Below are 20,524 nucleotides of genomic sequence, written 5' to 3'. Positions count from 1 at the left end.
ATGAGGATCTTGAAGGTGATCCTTTTGTCAATGGGGAGCCAGTGGAGGGATTTGAGGTGTGGAGAGATGTGTTCGTGTCGGCGGAGGTCGAGGATGAGTCGTGCTGCTGAGTTCTGGATGCGTGTAGTTTGCACTTGAGTTTTAGAGCGTGCCGGCGTAGAGGGCGTTTCTGTAATCAAGCCTGCTGCTGATGAGTGCGTGAGTGACAGTTTTTCTGGTCTCTGTGGGGATCCATTTGAATGTTTTTCAGTATACGGAGTTTGTTGAAGCATGAGGAGGTAAGAGCGTTGATTTGTTGGGTCATAGAGAGGGAGGAGTCTAGGATGATGCTGAGGTTGCGTGCGTAGTTGGCAGGGGTGGGTGCAGGGCCTAGCGTGGTGGGCCACCATGGGGGGTCCCAGGTTTTTTTGGTGAGGGCCAAAGAGGATTATTTCGGTTTTGCTTGAGTTGAGTTTCAGGTGGTTGGCTGTCATATATACATCACTTTTGTCAATATGTGTGTGGTTTCCCTGGGGGGAAAAGGGTCCGACTTGTCTAGTGGCAGTTTTAGTGCCATAAAGAAGCGCAGAAGGTTTATATGCCTACTGCAAAGAGCACATCTGTATTTTATGTAAATAGCTGAGTACATTAGTAAAGTCTATGGAGAGATGAAGGGCACTTTTGCTGGGTGGTAATGAGGGAATCTGAGGAGGAGGGAGTAGGAGCACCAATAATGATTGTTGGACTGGGCGCAGGAGGTGCTAAAGACTGTGACGAATGGTATGTGACAAGGTGTTTTTTGAGTGTCTTGAAAGTACGTACTGATTGAGGGAAGAAGCGCAGGTAAGGTGGCCTCTACTGTTGCACGTATCTCACACACACCATCGATTTTGTGACTGTCTACGTAGGCTAGTGTTTTAGAGCAACAGTTTAGCCAATAGCAGAGATGGCATCTTGATGGATGACTGCTGCCTGCACTCGGGTTATAGAGGACCGCTCTGACATAGGATCAGAGACTGAGACATCAGATACTGAGACAGCATCTGAGGGATAGGACAATGGCGCAGACTCTGGGAGTGATTTTTCAGTCAGAGGAGTCCCATTCGAAAACTCCTCTTCCAGTACATTATGAGGGAGGTGATGAGGACAGTCCTGCTGTCCCTTCGCAAGCTGTTCGTGCAACTGGGTAATAGTGGGTTAGGCCAACCCAGAGAGCAGGTGAATGCGGCGGCAAGCAGAGAGAGAGTGCTCTCTTGGGAGCTCACCAATTTAGTTCAGCCCCAAATTCCACCACCCAAATCATATTGTGGAGACATCAAAATTGTCTATGGCAAAACAAACTGGTTTTGTAAGGCAGGCACCTGTGTTTTTGGTCCTGGATTCGGCGGCCATATAGAGAAACACACTAAACCCAAACATTTCTGGAAACTAGACATTCGGGGGAGTCCACAGAAGTGTGACTTGTGTGGATTCCCCAAAGTTTTCTTACCCAGAATACCCTGCAAAGCTGAAATGTTGAAAAAAAACTCTATTTTTCTCGCATTTCTGTCACACAAACTACAGGAATATGCTGGGATCCACAACATTCCTACCACCCAGTGACTCCTCACCTGTCCTGATAAAAACACTACCCCACTTGAGTGCCTACACCTAGTGCCTATGTCAGGAATGGATCACCCCAGGGTCAACAGCTGCCTCACGTAAGGACCAACATTGACCGTTGTGTGATCTATTCCTGTCGCAGGCACCAGGCCTAACCACACAAGTGAGGTATCATATTTATCGGGAGACTTGGGGGAACGCTGGGTGGAAGGAAATTTGTGGCTCCTCTCAGATTCCAGAACTTTCTGTCACCGAAATGTGAGGAAAACGTGGTATTTTAGCCACATTTTGAGGTTTGCAAAGGATTCTGGGTAACAGAACCTGGTCCGAGCCCCACAAGTCACCTCATCTTGGATTCCCCTGGGTTTCTAGTTTTCAAAAATGTGCTGGTTTGCTAGGTTTCCCCAGGTGCCGGCTGAGCTAGAGGCCAAAATCCACAGGTAGGCACTGTTTTCTATGAAAAAATTTGATGTGTCCACGTTCTGTTTTGGGGCATTTCCTGTCGCGGGCGCTAGGCCTACCCACACAAGTGAGGTATCATTTTTATCGGGAGACTTAGGGGAACGCCGGGTGGAAGGAAATTTGTGGCTCCTCTCAGATTCCAGAACTTTCTGTCACCGAAATGTGAGGAAAACTTGTTTTTTTAGCCACTTTTTGAGGTTTGCAAAGGATTCTGGGTAACAGAACCTGGTCCGAGCCCCGCAAGTCACCCCTCCTTGGATTCCCCTAGGTCTCTAGTTTTCAGAAATGCACAGGTTTGGTAGGTTTCCCTATGTGCCGGCTGAGCTAGAGGCCAAAATCTACAGGTAGGCACTTCTCAAAAAACACCTCTGTTTTCTTCCAAAAATTTGGATGTGTCCACGTTGCGCTTTGGGGCATTTTCCTGTCGCGGGCGCTAGGCCTACCCACACAAGTGAGGTATCATTTTTATCGGGAGACTTGGGGGAACGCCGGGTGGAAGGAAATTTGTGGCTCCTCTCAGATTCCAGAACTTTCTGTCACCGAAATGTGAGGAAAACTTGTTTTTTTAGCCACTTTTTGAGGTTTGCAAAGGATTCTGGGTAACAGAACCTGGTCCGAGCCCCGCAAGTCACCCCTCCTTGGATTCCCCTAGGTCTCTAGTTTTCAGAAATGCACAGGTTTGGTAGGTTTCCCTAGGTGCCGGCTGAGCTAGAGGCCAAAATCTACAGGTAGGCACTTCTCAAAAAACACCTCTGTTTTCTTCCAAAAATTTGGATGTGTCCACGTTGCGCTTTGGGGCGTTTCCTGTCGCGGGCGCTAGGCCTACCCACACAAGTGAGGTATCATTTTTATCGGGAGACTTGGGGGAACGCCGGGTGGAAGGAAATTTGTGGCTCCTCTCAGATTCCAGAACTTTCTGTCACCGAAATGTGAGGAAAACTTGTTTTTTTAGCCACTTTTTGAGGTTTGCAAAGGATTCTGGGTAACAGAACCTGGTCCGAGCCCCGCGAGTCACCCCTCCTTGGATTGCCCTAGGTCTCTAGTTTTGAGAAATGCACAGGTTTGGTAGGTTTCCCTAGGTGCCGGCTGAGCTAGAGGCCAAAATCTACAGGAAGGCACTTCTCAAAAAACACCTCTGTTTTCTTCCAAAAATGTTGATGTGTCCACGTTGCGCTTTGGGGCGTTTCCTGTCGCGGGCGCTAGGCCTACCCATACAAGTGAGGTATCATTTTTATCGGGAGACTTGGGGGAACGCCGGGTGGAAGGAAATTTGTGGCTCCTCTCAGATTCCAGAACTTTCTGTCACCGAAATGTGAGGAAAACTTGTTTTTTTAGCCACTTTTTGAGGTTTGCAAAGGATTCTGGGTAACAGAACCTGGTCCGAGCCCCGCGAGTCACCCCTCCTTGGATTGCCCTAGGTCTCTAGTTTTCAGAAATGCACAGGTTTGGTAGGTTTCCCTAGGTGCCGGCTGAGCTAGAGGCCAAAATCTACAGGTAGGCACTTCTCAAAAAACACCTCTGTTTTCTTCCAAAAATTTGGATGTGTCCACGTTGCACTTTGGGGCGTTTCCTGTCGCGGGCGCTAGGCCTACCCACACAAGTGAGGTATCATTTTTATCGGGAGACTTGGGGGAACGCCGGGTGGAAGGAAATTTGTGGCTCCTCTCAGATTCCAGAACTTTCTGTCACCGAAATGTGAGGAAAACTTGTTTTTTTAGCCACTTTTTGAGGTTTGCAAAGGATTCTGGGTAACAGAACCTGGTCCGAGCCCCGCAAGTCACCCCTCCTTGGATTCCCCTAGGTCTCTAGTTTTCAGAAATGCACAGGTTTGGTAGGTTTCCCTATGTGCCGGCTGAGCTAGAGGCCAAAATCTACAGGTCGGCACTTTGGAAAAAACAGCTGTGTTTTCTATAAAAAAAATAGGATGTGTCCATGTTGTGTTTTGGGGCATTTCCTGTCGCGGGCACTAGGCCTACCCACACAAGTGAGGTATCATTTTTATCGGGAGACTTGGGGGAACACAGAATAGCAAAACAAGTGTTATTGCCCCTTATCTTTCTCTACATTTTTTCCTTCCAAATATAAGAGAGTGTGTAAAAAAGACGTCTATTTGAGAAATGCCCCGCAATTCACATGCTAGTATGGGCACCTCGGAATTCAGCGATGTGCAAATAACCACTGCTCCTCAAAACCTTATCTTGATCCCATTTTGGAAATGCAAAGGTTTTCTTGATACCTCTTTTTCACTCTTCATATTTCAGCAAATGAATTGCTGTATACCCAGTATAGAATGAAAACCAACTGCAGGGTGCAGCTCATTTATTGGCTCTGGGTACCTAGGGTTCTTGATGAACCTACAAGCCCTTTATATCCCCGCAACCAGAAGAGTCCAGCAGACAAAACGGTATATTGCTTTCAGAAATCTGACATCGCAGGAAAAAGTTACAGAGTAAAACATAAAGAAAAATGGCTGTTGTTTTCAGCTCAATTTCAATATTTTTTTATTTCAGCTGTTATTTTCTGTAGGAAAACCTTGTAGGATCTACACAAATGACCCCTTGCTGAATTCAGAATTTTGTCTAGTTTTCAGAAATGTTTAGCATTCCGGGATCCAGCATTGGTTTCACACCCATTCCTGTCACTAACTGGAAGGAGGCTGAAAGCACCAAATATAGTAGAAATGGGGTATGTCCCAGTAAAATGCCAAATTTGTGTTGAAAAATTTGGTTTTCTGATTCAAGTCTGCCCGTTCCTGAAAGGTGGGAAGATAGTGATTTCAGCACCAGAAACCCTTTGTTGATGGCATTTTCAGGGAAAAAACCACAAGCCTTCTTCGGCAGCCCTTTTTTCCCATTTTTTTGGAAAAAACTAAATTTTCACTGTATTTTGGCTATTTTCTTGGTCTCCTCCAGGGGAAACCACCAACTCTGGGTACCATTAGAATCCCTAGGATGTTGGAAAAAAAGGACGCAAATTTGGCGTGGTTAGCTTATGTGGACAAAAAGTTATGAAGCCCTAAGCGCGAACTACCCCAAATAGCCAAAAAAGGGCTCAGCACTGGGGGGGGAAAGGCCCAGCAGTTAAGGGGCTAAATTCGGAGTTAAGGCAACCAGTGGAATGTGCTCAACATCACTGTTGTGGAAAATATTCCACCAGCAGATTCCTCTCTGTATTTATGGCTTATTCCAGAAAATTGAGGAAATCTTATTACTACACATCTCTAAATATGTCAGACTCTAAAACCATTGGAAGAACTGCATTTCGAAAAACATGTTGGGGCGTTGTTAACTATCCACGCCTCTAATGAAACATGTCAACAGATTCTGAGGAGAGGCGGGAGCATGAGCAAGAGATCTGTCAAGGGCTTCAAAAGCCTGTAGGATGACTTAAAGCTAAGCAAGTCTCTTACAGGAAATGGATTACATATTTCCAGTTCCTTATTTATGAGCAGGAGTCTTTGGCATAGCATGGCCTAAACAGAGTAAAACTTTACGCATGTTTACCTTTACCAGCACCAAGCCATGTGAAGATACCATGGTACCATGTTCAACGTCAATGATTTTCAACACATTAAGTGCCCCCATTGACCATAAATCACTACAAATAATTTTTTGAGTACACAATGGTTTAAGTCAAAGTGTACTTGTCAAATGACTCTCTCTAAGCTCTTAAATACTCACTGTCCCAATCGCACAACATTGTCCACATCTTACGCTTTATAAAAATAGGCACATAAATACACTTTAAAGCACTCAAAAAGGAAAGAAAGCGGACCATAAATGAAAAATAAGATAAGACAGTTTTCCCAGTGATGGTGACGTTGCTGCAAGGAATGTCATCCAGCAGGTCAATTTGTTACCAAAAATATTATGAGAACAATTCACCCAATTTAGACTTGTCAGTGCGCCACCACATTTGACGGCACCTCTTTCATGCATTACTGTTATGTAAACCGTAGCAGTCTTGCTCAGACCTGCAGAGAATAGTCCTCGGCCTTCTGGAAGACAACCATAAGCATGGCATGGACACTTGCGATATGGATACTGATCATAACTCATGTTTTAGAGATTTGTTACCAGCACTTGTATGTAGTGGTAGTAATTCTATCATGCCACGCAGGAGACTGCGCCATGGTAATTTCGGAGTCATCCTAAGGTAAAAGCATCTGCTGCCATGATTGAAATTTCAGAACATGGCAGGCCATCCTCCACCGGTGTCACAGAGGATGTTCCTCGCCACAATGACAGTCTGAACCTCTGTCATAGAGACTCATAACCAGCCCATTATTAATTTATGTGGCTGGGTCGCTTCAACTAATGAAGACTGGCTGATACACATAACTCTACAGACCATTATCTCTGAATGGATGATTTTTCACCATAATAAATATCCCTGCGTACTACAATCATGCAACATAAAAAATCATTCACAGAATGTAGTCAACTGATTGCAAAAAATAAACACCTGACATCTAAATATACAGCTAGTCTACTAAAACTGTAATATCTGTTTGTTTTCTACATCAATTGAAAAAACCCAAGAGGCAGAACAAAAACAAACTAATGGGCAAAACAGACCATTTCAGAGACTGATCTTAGGAGCATCAATCACATAGCTTATGATAGCTCATACAGAAAACATTTTGTTATTTCCTTGGAGAATTTGTTAAGACTATTAAGATTACTGACATATGTCATATTGTCCATAAACGCTTCTTTGCACCTTTAATTCAGTTCCCTTCATTGATTAACCCTTATGTTTCAGTTGTTTTGTAATATTTATTTCAACATGTTCTTAAAAGCATAATACAAAATGACAATCAATGACACTATAGTAAAGAGTGAAAACAACCTGTCTAGAACAATGTACACTTTTTAATTCACTCCGGATGTTTACTTTTAGAGTAGAGGGCTAATGATTTAAATTTGTGGTATGATTAAATAAATTATGCTAGTGGTGTGAAAAGAAGGACATCTGAGGAGTGGAGTAAACTGTCTGAATTACTGCTTCTAGGATCCTAACAAGCAAAATGTTTAGAAAATGTATCACCACAAATGTAAACCTATTCCACAGATTTTGAAAGATGTAGTAATCGTACATTTGTAGTGCAGCAATCCTACATTGCAGAAAGGTAAATATTGTGTATGATTACCACCAGCACAAATCTGATAGCAACTCCACACACAAATGCAGGAAAACATATTTCTACATGTTATTCCTCCTTTTTAACAAACACTCTAAATTAGGATACATTTGTAATAACTACATGATAACCTTCTGATCCTTGATTTAGCATTGTCCCCTGTCCTTTGGCTTCGGTAAAATTACTGCCGTCGTATATACAGCTCTGCTTATCCATTTTAATTCACACATTAACATGCTATAGAAGTAAAGAGCACACTAATATCCATGAGAGGTGGCATGGGGAATCAAATACAATTAAAAAAACAAGTCACATTAAAACAACTAAAAACAAGTAACTTCAAAATTACTTGGTAGTCAGCAGGCGTGTGGTGCATGTAGTGGTGAGATCCAAGTCCCTCAGAAGTACCGGAGCCCCCACGAGCTGCATTCACCCAGCAGGGCTCTTCTCCGATGGTGGGCACAAGGTGTCCAGCATTTAAGGTGAGTCCAGCGATACTAATAGTCAGGGTTCGCTCAACAGATCGAAAATAGTTCAGAATCCCCAAGCACACGCGCTGCAAAAATGTGGAGTGACATCATTATTAATGTGTAATATTTCAAAACGAAATAATAGTTTATTTTCAGTTATTTTAAACCACATAGCATATTAAACTTATTCTTTTTTTACCTACAGTCAATGACCGGCGCATATTTTGCAGCACATAGTTGTAAAGCATATTTCTAAAACATTTAAGGATGCAATAATTGTTATACAAGTCAAGTTACGACTAGAATTCACAAATAAGTTTCTTAGCACTATTGATGGAAGAGGTAAAACTGATAGAATTGGCTTTTTCAAAAGTAAATACCTGTCAGGATGTGGGACAGGAAGTGCTGCTTTCTTTCAGGTGAGTTTTGTGTGAGAGGAAGCAGTACCTCGAGATCATCTACACTGAGGATGGTCCAGCAAAGAAAGGTTCCATGCAAGGCTTAATTTGTGCTTGTCGTTTCCGGTGCTGAGCACCGGCACTTATTTCTGAGGGCCGGGGCTTAGTTTTCTGTCTCAAGCATTTACTGCGAGCAAAAGACATGTGGGAAAGACGAAGGAAGAGAAAAACAAAAAAAGCGCCAGAAAGGGGAAAAGCAGGAAGCTACAAGAGTGAGCTGAAGGGGTAGAGGGCGGCTGTAAATGGATTGAAGAGGCCCGAGGTGGCTTCAGGTTTATGCTGCCTCAGTATTGTGTGCTCGCACTTTTAATTACAACAGCCGCTTGTTTAAGAGGGGAGCTTTGAGCACCGGCACCTTTTTATTTACAAATTAAGCACTGGTTTCATGTCAATACAAAGTGTGTATACTGAATGGACTCAATCTGTGCAGACATTGGCAAAACGCAGTGGGACATTGGACGTGAGCTATGTTTTCCAGTGGGCCACAGATTCTCGCACGTCTAGAAAAATGCCAGACACCTTTGATCTTTAGGTACAACTTCACTCGTGGTGACTGGGGTCCCTGCAAGACAATTTGTGATCCAGTGTTGCTGCAGCCAGACATGGCTACATGGAGTTTGGTTTTCAAGCGTCAAGACCTTTATTTCCCCAAGTATTAGAGTATGGACACTTTGGCTTCTGGAAAAGTATGCTGAAGTGGTGTGATTTGAATTAGAGCTTTGAACTATTTTTGCACATTTGATTGAACGGGAAAAAATATTCTGCTAAAGTTCATGTGATGGAACAAGACTGAATTGAAAATAATTTTTCTTATGAATACAATTGTTGATGTATAAGGTATTGAAACTCCGGTATGTGTATTCCAAGTGAAGGGACTAATAAATAAGCACCAGTTAAGTAGAACCTATGTTCATCTTTCACAAAAATACTTAAATTGACACCGCTGGAAGTAGTAATTCTAACATAATGAATGTCATATTACCATGCATAGATAGATAGATGGATACAGACAGATAGATAGATAGATAGATAGATCCACCTAAAAGTATTTGTGCCTTGTTATGTTTAGTTTTCAGGAATTTCCAAAATCCTGTCAAAGCAAAGAGAGTTGATTATAAAGAGATATTACTGAAGTATATATTTTTCTAATTTACAGTTATGTGTAGTATTCAAATGTTAAGTTATTTAATGTGTCTCTTTGTCTTGTAGAGATCCACTTCTTCCTGCAACCTTCCGTGACAAGGCAGTGGTGGAAACCTGTTTCTCCATTTTCTCGCTCATCCTGTTAGTCTTTACCCACTTCTACCACTGGCTCTCATGTTCTAGTATATGGTTCTACTGGGGAGGATGCTGAGAGATAGAAAAGAACATGGTTTCTGATGGATGAAGTACACAAGGTAAGTGCAAAATCTGACAAATCCTCACTTCCAGATAGATTCATTTCTGCTCCTTATACTTGATTTACCGTTCTCATTTAGGGTCAACATTTTGTTTACAAATTTTCTATTTCTCAAAGCTCAGAAGTTCCAGTAAGCACTTCTGCACATTATTTGAAAACCTTCACCCAGGAAAAGATATTGCATTCATGGTGATGAGTCTCAGTCAGAGGTTTAATTCCTTAAAGTCAATGCCAGTAAAATATTTTGAGTAGAGTTGTATTACATTTAAATCTAGCTATCTTTCTTTCATTCTTTGCTTATTTCTTTCTCGGTTTTTGGTTTCTTTCTCTTTTGTTTTCTTTCTTCCTCTTTTGTTGTGAAGTTTCTTTTATGTTGTCTCATTTTCATTCCTTTTCTCTTGTTTTTCTTTCTTGTTCTTTTGTCTTTTTCTCTTTCATGCTTTTTACTTTATTTCATTTTATGTTTTGTCTCTTACTCCCTCATTCTTTCTTGCTTTCATTCTATTCTCTTTCTTCTGTCTTGCTCCCACATGCTCTTTTTCTTTAATTTCTTTCTTTCATGTACTCATTCATTTATATTTCTCTCCTTTCTTTGTATCCCTCTCTTCTATCCTTTCTTCCTTTTCTTTCATTTTTTTTACCGTTCTTTCCTTTCCCATTTCTCTACATTGTTTTTTCATTCTTTTTCTTATTTCCTTTGTTCCTCTTTTTCTTTTCTTCTTCTCTTTGTTTCATTCCTTTTTTAAACATATTTTATTAGAGGTTTTGCAAGGTATTCATATCAGACAATCAATATTGCAAGTATCCCGTAGAGTTGCCATTCGTCTTCTCGTGACAATCAAATAGAAGAACAAGTACAAAGTCCCTAATCTAACCCCAAACCCCCTGTACTCTATCCTCCTTCTCCCTTATTTGAGTCTTTCCCACCGTAATTTTCGAATAGCCATTCGTCAATCTGTGAGTGGTTGAGGTGTAGTGGTAAAGGTTGCAATCTAAGACCAAGTGTGGCCTGTGGGGAGATCATTCTATGTGCCCAGGTGAATGGGTCCTGAGGATGCTTAACACACAGCATGCTCTGCAAGTTCTTATTCGCCAAGCCCCTAGCCCATGGAGGTCAGTGACCGTGCAGTCGAAAGTCTTTGGGAGCTCTATTCTGGTTCCTTCAGGCTGTCTAGTAGAGCTTCCCAAGCTCTTGCCTCATCTAAGGACCTGAATCCTCTCTAGCTTTTCTAAGTAGTACTGCCCCCTCATATTCACTCCATCTCTCAATTCCCTGTGGCAGACTCCAGTGTGGGGTCCCCACTGCGCCTTCCTATTTCGGGTTATTTCTCTGTTGGACAGGATGTAAGCCAACTTTTGCCTTGGATGTGTGGGGAAACCAGTCTAATAAGCAATGTCCCGGTGTGCATGAGAGCCCCTTATCAATAACCCCTGCTACTACTTGTGTCACTTCCTCCCAAAATGTTCTTAATTGGGGGAAGTCCCACAACATGTGTTTAATCTCGGCCCTTTCTATGTGAAAATGTGTATCGATCTGCCTGGGGGTCAAGTAAGCCCTGTATAGGATGAAAAAGATAATTAATTTACATCTGGCATTCCGTTAGGACTTTCGATTCCTCTCTAATATGTGTGTCCATTCTGTAGTTGAGATAGGGGTGCCTATCTCCTCCTACCATTTAATCCTTAAAGTTTCTAGGTTGAGTCATGTCCTCCCTTGTTGTCCTGTAAAGGCACATGACTACCTTAAATGTGCCTGAGGACAGGGCTAGGTATTGACCACTGGTGTGTGTCTGTGGTTCAACAATGTCTAGTTTTCAAAGTTTAAGGAAAGCTGCTGTAACAGCTCCATAGAGCAGGAAATACCTACGTGGTAGGTCAAAGTCTGCTTGAAAGTCCGCAAATGGGAGCAATACCCCAGTTCGAAATAGAGCTCCCTTCACCCCTGCCGCTATTCACATGGCTAACCCCTCCCAGTTGCCCCCTTGAGGTAACACATGTAGGAATGTCAGAGAGAACTCTGGAGAGTAGGGGATGCAAGTCTTCTTTCACTGCAAGCACCTCATCCAGCAGTTACGGATAACTCCGAGATCTGGTGTGTTGCCCTCACATGACCAACCCATTCCCAGCAGCACTTCTATTAATCTTGTCAGTGAGGGGGTGAAGGGATGTATTGTCCTATTCTGGGCTTGCTTATTCACCAGCCACTGAGTATACAACTGGAGCTGTGCAGCTAGATAAAAGATTCAAACTCTGGCACCGCTAGCCCACAGTCTGTCGACTGTCACTGCAGTTTGGTCAGAGCTACCAGACTCTGACCCGTTCCCAAAGGAATTTCTGTATTATGGTATCCAGTTCCTTGAAAATGGAATGGGGCAGCCATATGGGAAGCATTGTGAAAAAATACAGTAGGCGCGGAAGGACTATCATTTTTAGAATGGAGAACCTCTACGCCAACGACAAAGGGAACATTCGCCAGAAGGTCATGGCAGATCTAGTGGCTTGGATCGCCTGTCCCACATTGCAGTCTAGCATGTCCTACTTATCATGGCATATTTTAGTTCCAAAGTATGGCAGGCAACTCAGTTCCCATAATAGAAGACCAAGGTAAGCTGGTGGGTTCTGGTGAGTGCTCAAAGGGAAGAGGCGAGTCTTTTGCCAGTTGACTTGTAGGTCTGACACAGTACCAAAGACTGCCAACATGGTCTGGCTCCCTCCAGGTTGTGCTGCATATTGCTTAGATATATCACCAGTTCATCTGCATATAAGACGATACGGTGATACAGGTCACCTATTAGTATTCCCTAGTATCTGCACCCTTCCCTGGCCAAACTTGCAATTGGTTCCATAGCCAATGCGAATAGTAATGGCGACAAAGGACAGCCCTGCTGCATCCCTCTCTCCACCGTGTAACTTCCTGAGTTATATTCCTTCTTGCTCAAAATAAGGGAGGGATCAGGAGGAATTATGGTCCAGTGTATATCCTCCAAATGGAAACACCAAAAATTAGTAATACACTGTTCCAACCGGGGTAGGTTACCGCCCGGCCAGAGCAGAGCAGCTGTGGTTCCACAGACCGGGGTAGGTTACCGCCCGGCCAGAGCAGAGCAGCTGCAAAAAACGTCATTTAGCGCTGGACCATTGGTCTGTGTATTCCTAGGATGCTCGTCTTCAAGTTTAGGACGGGCACGAGTTAGGAACTATTGGTTCCATATTCATGTAAGTGACTGTTACTCTCCCCATCTAATTGCTGGCCTATAGTAACCTATATACCTTGTTTGGAATTATATGTGGCCCTTATTATTCAGGAGATACACATAGCTACATAAGGTCCTGATGCAGCATCACTGGATCCGTTTGGACCACCAGGATGCGAAACATGTTGACCCATGAGAGGTTAGACTTTGGAGATTTCCCAGACTCCTCTCTTTGAGATATAAAATTAAAAAAAATGTCCACTATAAGAGTGACTGATCTTAATTTCTTTATTCACTCTTCTGACTTAGTTTTTTAACCTTGGCCCTGACCGTCCATCTGGTCTAATAAAATCTACTGTCTCAGTGGCGGTTTTGAGAGTCAATTTTAAACCACATTCTTCTCTGATCTCCATCGACACTTTATTCACCTTTGGTGTCACGGCACCACCACATAAAAAGATCTCCGGCAAAGAGCCCCCCCCCATTAGGGGTGGTGCCCGTCAGACATTGCAGCGCCGGTCTGAAGAGGAGCAGTGCCTATGATGAAGCATGACACCCTACGGGTGTGTGAGGCCTCTTGCTCCTAGAATTTAGGACCCCGGTCACTACTTCCTGTTTTACATGGTTATATTCCTTCTTGCCTTATTTCCTTTATTCCTTTCTTTTTCTCTTCCTTTGCTTCATTCCTTCCTCTTTTCTTAAGTCCTTCTGACTACCCATATTTTCTATTTTTCCCTTTCTCCCACTCTCCTTTCCAGCTCACCTCTGTTTCTTCCCCCTTCCTTCTCCTTTTTTCATTTTTCTTTCCGTTTTATTTTTTCTCCTTCACATTCATTACCATCCCTTCTTTTGTTTAATTTTCTCTTTCTTTCTTTCATTTCTTTTGCTTCCTTTTTTCCTTTAAGAGCATTTGCCTTCCAAAAAGCCATTTCACCATTCGTTAATTTGTGTTTCATCTTTTCCTCTGAAATATATTCAGAGGTATTCTCATGAGTATGGGTATGGCTACAAAGATATGCTTACTTTCAGATCACATTGAACTCCTCCTGTTACCTCTTCTTAATCAAGAATCATTGAGGCAGGACCAGGTTCCATATATGAACAAATGAATCGTATAGAAATATCAAGAACATGGAAGTCTTTCAGGCTTTATTTCTCGTAATAAGCAGTGAAGTTGTCAAACCTCACATGTGGTTCATAAAGAAGGGCAAAGGAACACAATTGAGCCTTAGAGACCACACAGATAAACCTTTTTCGATACAGCTCTGCCATCAATGGTCTGTGCTAACTACAGCAGGACCAGACTTTTTTGCTGCTATCTAATTCATATTTTAGGCAGCAGTTTCAGATGCTTTACATAGATCGGAAGTAGCTCTCACTACTGAAAAGGTCTGAGACCCCTGTCTTAAGCTGATTGCAAACATTTATTTTTGTAAGAAAGTCAGTTGCAAGAAGGAGAATGGTTCCTAACTGCAGATGACAGACCTACTTATCACTTCTTCCTCTGCTCTTCTTTGGTTTTCCGGGCTGTCTTGAAGAAATGCACAAGGTGTCTCACCAGACCAGCCACATGAAACGTGTACTTGGCCATTTGCATGTAGGCAGTGATACTGCATTGCACTCTGGGGAATGATCTTCCTAGACTTTTCTCAAATTGCGACCCAGTCTGTTTGGCTGGGCCCTTTCAAGTTGGAAAATGCACTAACTGTGATTTACAGTAGGACTTCACCAGCTACCCAAATTTGTGGATATAAGCTACATCTGTCCTCCAGCCTATCAAATGCCTTTTAGGTGTCAGTCTGCATAAACCCTGCGTTTCCAGTTATTAGAGTGGGGAGCTGAGTGCTTACAGCCTACTTCCTCTCAGGTGGCAACCAGCTTGAATGGCCTGTTAAAGCTACACTGGCCCAAACAGCTGCAAAAGGTGTCCCTTTTCTTCTGCTGAAGGCCAACAGAAAAAGAGGACAGCAGGCCATTTGCTTAATAGGCCACCACTGCTAGCCATAATCAAAAGAATATCATTTTAAACTTAAAACTTACGTGACCCTATCTCTGTAAATATCCAGATGGGAAGTATGTTTGGAGAAGATGGAAAAGAGCCTGACTCCAAGACGTTTTATAATTGTGTGGTCACGATTTGGTAGAGGAAGGTAGTAGCTACAATAAACATTCAAGTAGATCATTGGGCCAAGATAAACTTTTATCACAAGGGGTAAAATCACAACGATTTAAACTGCCTAGGTATCTTACCAGAGGTTACAGAAACATTGTTTGCAGCTCTCGGTAAAGGGCAAACCACCTCAATTAAATAGTTTTTGGCGGGTAAGGATCTAATAGATGATCAAGATATGCATGAAGGTTTACATCTGCTAAGCACTTTATCAAACTGTTCAACTGATAATGTTGAGAACCTTTCCAGCAAAGCTACAGAAGAGGAGCAAATAGTCATTATTTTAAACCATTGTTTTATGTTTTATTGAGCACTGCATACTGTGTTCTGTTATGTACTTTCTATGATACGACGTATCATTTATATGTTCTTGGATTATTATTAAAGGTTTTTTTAACCGCAGCTCTGGATAGATATTGGCAAGTCTGTTGCAATTGTTACAACTGTCTTATACTGTAACTAGATTTGCCCTGCACCATCTCACTTGAGTTAGGCCTTGCACATCCTCCTACACCCAGAAAGTGAAATATGTTTATAGAGGCTAACTTTCCTTTGTGAACCTCTTACCTGGAAAACTAGTCACTAAAAACCACCGAACATTCTCGCTTTTGAGTGTTTTATGGCCAATATACCTCAAGAGCATGGAGAAAAAGCCTTTTATTGAAGTCTCCACCCTTAGCCCACCTGGTATACTAATCACATGCAAAACTAGCAGCTGGGCAAAGTTTCTCGCACCACATAGTGAATGTACAAGCTGCATATACTGATATGTCTGGTTTAATGGGTCTAGCTTGACCACATTCGGAGTTCATATTTTCCCCAAATTCATGGAGACCTTTCACACTGCACACTGATTGATGTGGCATTTGAATCCTCCAGAGATAGCTTTACTTTTTGGGAAAACTAGACATTTCCCTCAATTACGTCATCCATCCATCAGGAGGGAGTGGAAAAAAGAAAGTCTTATTGGATTAAGAATATGCCTTCCAATAAGTTATTTGAGCGGATGCTTACTACGCGTTGCCCTCATTTGTCATCTGGACAAGTGTGAAATTTCTGTCATTGTACAACTAGGCAGATTCCAATGGGTCTTTCCAACCAATGGCAGAAGCATGCATGCAATTGGATCAGCCAGCATACCTCAGACATAGGCCTGTGTTAATAAGGCAAAATAGTAAAGCACTTTAGACACTGCCATCATCCCACTGGTGGACAGCATTGGAGTAGTTCTGCTCTGAATGTGAGGCTCTCTGCCCCACTGTCTGAGGCCTCCTCGTATGGCACTTCCTCTACCACAATATCAGCACAGAAGACTTGGATTCATGACAGTGGGGCAGAGAGCCCCACTAGGATATAATACATCCTAAGAAACAAAGTAATATCCATTGTGGGTAACACTTGCTTAAATTACCTGAAGCTCCCTGATTCTCAGGTGGCGTAACAAGAGAAAGGATAGGTAGGCCCCTCTCATCATCACAGGATCCTTACTGCCATCATCTGCTGACTCTTCTAAACCCAACAGCTGCATGGTGGTTTGATAACTGTACCTTTAAAGAGAAAAATGTTGGTTAGAGCATGTCTGCCTCAACTAAAAGACTAGCAGCTTTCTGACATTCATTTTTTTAAACAAAGAAAGGTTAACAATGCCTCAGAGGCACAAGTGACAAATTACATGAACTATGGTCCAGAATGCCCTTGGTGAACTCTTTATCTGAGAAGAGGCCAGTTTCAAGGATATGGAATAGTCAGAGGTTCTGAGCATTAGCTGTGACAGGCATTGGCAGCTTTCACTGGATCCCATGGCCTCTGTTATGCTGTGCAGGTCACTTACATGGCAAGAATATTGTTCTGAGGATTTGGCTCAGGGAGGTGAAGGAGGGGGTAGCATACAGTCATTGCTTACACAAGGGAGCAATGTAGGCTTAGCAGCTCAGGTACAATTAACATATTTACTAATGCACAATAATTTGAGCAATCAGTCATACTACATTTTAAGAAGCAAAAATAGGACTTTATTCAATAGCATGTAGATGTCTCTACCATGAGAGTTTATACTATAGGCACTAACACATAGGACAATTTCATTATGCCAATGGTGGTGTTTCTACCAGCATACATACGCACTGGGAATGTACCCCTAAAGTGTGAAGAGACCAAAAGTTGGATTTCAGGTGCCACAAAACCACTTTTAGTGGCCCAGGCCTGGAGTATGCCTCTTGAGCATCGGGAGCTGATTGAAGACAGGTCCAGGAGCTGTAGTAGGAGTGTTGGAAGTCGTTTTTGTCCCTGAGACTTCAGAAAACAGCAGGCAAGCCAGCAAGCCCTTGGAGTCACTTGGGTTCTGGGATGGAGTGATGCACGTCCAGTCTTTCTCACTCCCAAGCAGGAGGGCAGCAGGCAGAAGGTTGGCTCAGGAAAGCAGGAGTCCAGCATAGTAGCAGCTTAGCAGAGTGGCAGCCCTTGTAGAAGCACAGCAGTCCTTCTTCATGGCAGAGTACCCATAGGTCCAGAAGTGTACTGAGTTGGGGGTGTCAGAGGTCCAGTACCTATACCCAGCCATGCTTTTGAAGTAGGGGAGATTTCAAGAAGGGTCTTTGAAGAGCACAAGGGTCCTTTCTACCTGTTCTGCCCCCGACTCACTAAAGGGGGGTATGCAGCTCTTTCAGTTGTGTCAGCCCCTCCTTCCCATCCTGCCTAAGATAGCCCATCATGAGGTCAATGGCCTATCAGTCACACCTAAGCTCCCTTTGTGTGTGGCAGTCTAGAGAAATGCACATGCTTAAATGACACCCCACCCCAGATGTGTATTGGAGACAGGTAGAAGGCACCAAATGACTAAAGTGAGAAAATACCAAATTCCTAAAAGTGGTATTTTCAGAACTGCAATTTAAAATCCAACTTCATCATACGTTGTGATTTTGAATTGTGAGTTCAGAGACAGCAAACGTGACAAACCTCTCTCTTCCAGATTAGGAACTACATGTTTAAGATGTAATAAAATAATCCCAATGTTATTTTATGGGAGAGATAGGCTGTGCAGTAGTGAAAAATGAATTTCAGAGTTTTTCACTAATAGGGCATGTAAGACTTAAAACTACATGTCCTGCCTTTTAGATATAATGCACATTGCCCCATGGGTCATACAGGGCCTATCATAGGGGTGACATATGTAGAAAAAGGGAAGTTTTAGGCCTAGCAAGAGGTTTATTTTGCTATGTCAACATGGCAGTGCAAAACTGCACAAACAGGCTCCGCAATGGCAGGCCTGAGACATGGTTAAAGGGCTATTTAAGTAGGTGGCACAATCAGTGCTGCAGGCCCATAAGCAGCATTTAATTTACAGGCTCTGGGCACTGATAGTGCACTTTACTAAGAATTTATAAATACATTAAATATGCCAAATGGGGTTAAGTCAATGTTACCATGATTTAGGAGGTAGAACACAAGCACTTTAGCAGTGGGAAAGTACACAGATTCCTAAAGATGACAAAAACGAAGGTTAGAAAATGGAGGTAGGGAGGCAAAAAGTTATGGGAAAGGCCACCCTAAGTCTGTCAGGTCTAACAAGCATATACAGAGAGGGGGGATTTTTAAAAACTGTACTAATTGTATAAATAACTATGCCTATACTCCTCTACCCTTCAAGTATGGATAACTAAACATTTATTTAAGGAACTAAACTTATTATTGAAGAACCTTATATTGAGAATGATAGACACAGGATGTCTCTTGACAACATATAGCCACTGATAATAGAGGGAGGTTGGGGGCACCTAATTCTGGTCTGTATTACCCTGCAGCGCAATTGTAATGAGCAAAACAGTGGCTTGATGGGGGCAGCCTAATAGAATTACATATGGCAAGAGCTGTTAGAGACCAAAATTATTGCTAGCCAGACTATGAGACAAGGGGAACCCTGGGAAAACCTAACCACTGGTGGTCAAAACTGCCCTCGAGAGCTGGAGAAGATGAAGGCAGCCATATCTCTAGCAAGCCTACTTAATATGGAGCTTCCTGGAAGTGGTGCTAATCACAATGGGTTACTCCTTTGAGGACAGCAAAATATAAAAGATGGAAATCCAGAATGGAAATCTACCACTCAATTCCTTACGTATACTGTACTAACTGCAACAGTATATGCAAAACGAGAGAAGCACAACATGGGATCCCACACACCTGATGTCAGGCATCCACATTTTACAATGGGAAATATCACAGGCAGGTATCTTATTTATATAGAACTTTCCTCTCAGTGACCAAATGTAATCTGCGGAGACACCAAGATTACTGGGTAGGTATCTTTGGGAGAGAATGGAAGGCAACCCTAACATATGCTCATAAGGTGTTGCAGAATGTGAGATTTAACTATACATAGTTTAATTACATTCACAAAACCTACATGACTGCTGAGGGATTAACAGTATATTAGACTCAAATACATTAACACACCCTTGGTGTGCACACTCGGATGCAATTGTACACCATATGATGTTGATTTGCTCAGTAGTACAGCAGTTCAGGATCGAAGTTATTACACACTTAAAACATTCTGCATAAATAGAACTTGTTGACTCTTGAGAGTTGTCTACTGTGCTTGTTCCCTTGCCCCAGCTCAAAACAAAGTATGGAATGGGTTTCTTGACAAGACACTAGTACTAGCAAAAGGATGTGGGGACCTGGGCCAGGAGTGAAAGTATTGCCTTATACGGAGAACAAAAGAGATGAATAAGGAGAACTGCCCGTCTAAGGGATGAGATGATAGCCAATTTTAAGGATCAGACAGAACAAGATGAAGGAGGATATCTGAAGCAATGAATGTCTCAGGAGGGCAGGAAAGATAAAAGGGGTCCTGTAGCTGAAGGAAGTACCTGAATTAAACTTGGAATAGAGGAAATTAACTAACAACACCACACTATCAGTTCACTAGTTAGTAGCACTCAGACCAAATACGAATATTGACATATAGATTTGCAATAACAATTTGTCAATGTTGAGGCACCAGACCGTTTTGTTTCTTGAGATTTGGATTCATTTGGAATTCTATCATACCTACTAAGAAGCTACCAGACTACATTTGTTGACTAGTCAATAATATATAATTACACCAATAAGGAAATATTTGATCATAGAAATATGGAACTGCATAAGCACTGCAGTGACAACTTATTGAAATGTAATTTATAAGGTAAAATTAATTAACAGATAAAAAAAAACATGTATATATAAACAATCTTTTATTTCTTCTGTATAATTAGACAGCCTATATTTCATTATGTGAAGATGTAAGCATAAATATTTTATAGGATCAAAAACAGTAAATGACTCATCAACAAGTAAAAAATGCATACTTTATTAATAAACCTATGTGGTTGAGTTTCTCACTAATAGTGCTATGATTTGTATACGAAATCTAGCAAATTGTTTAAAATTGCAAACCTTTAATCATCAGACAAAAACATTATGTCCTACGATATCCAAACTACCGTACGCAACATACCTAACATACCTCACATAGCTACAGTACCTACCTACGAAAACTACTTGCCATACTTACATAACCTATCTTGCCATATCTATCATCAATCACCCATTACTCATTCCATACCCAGCATATCATTCCTAACCTATTATACCTAACCTTTCTAGC

The 20,524-nt window shown here is 42.2% G+C and overlaps 1 protein-coding gene across 1 annotated transcript in view; it reads right to left on the bottom strand.

Moving 5' to 3' along the window:
• The window catches only part of LOC138297105 (uncharacterized), a 648,847-nt gene that overhangs the window by 508,885 nt on the left and 119,438 nt on the right, over window positions 1–20,524 (bottom strand). Inside the window, exons 14-15 of the mRNA XM_069236605.1 lie at window positions 16,289–16,424; window positions 7,536–7,742 (exon numbers count right to left, since the gene is read on the bottom strand). Of these exons, the coding sequence (XP_069092706.1) occupies window positions 7,536–7,742; window positions 16,289–16,424 (343 nt within the window). The remainder of the gene's footprint in view (window positions 1–7,535; window positions 7,743–16,288; window positions 16,425–20,524) is intronic.

Source organism: Pleurodeles waltl, chromosome 5, assembly GCF_031143425.1.
Source record: "Pleurodeles waltl isolate 20211129_DDA chromosome 5, aPleWal1.hap1.20221129, whole genome shotgun sequence".
NCBI classification, from domain to species: Eukaryota; Metazoa; Chordata; class Amphibia; order Caudata; family Salamandridae; genus Pleurodeles; species Pleurodeles waltl.
The sequence above is the reverse complement of the archived record's forward strand: the minus strand, read 5'-3'. Positions and strand labels throughout refer to the sequence as shown.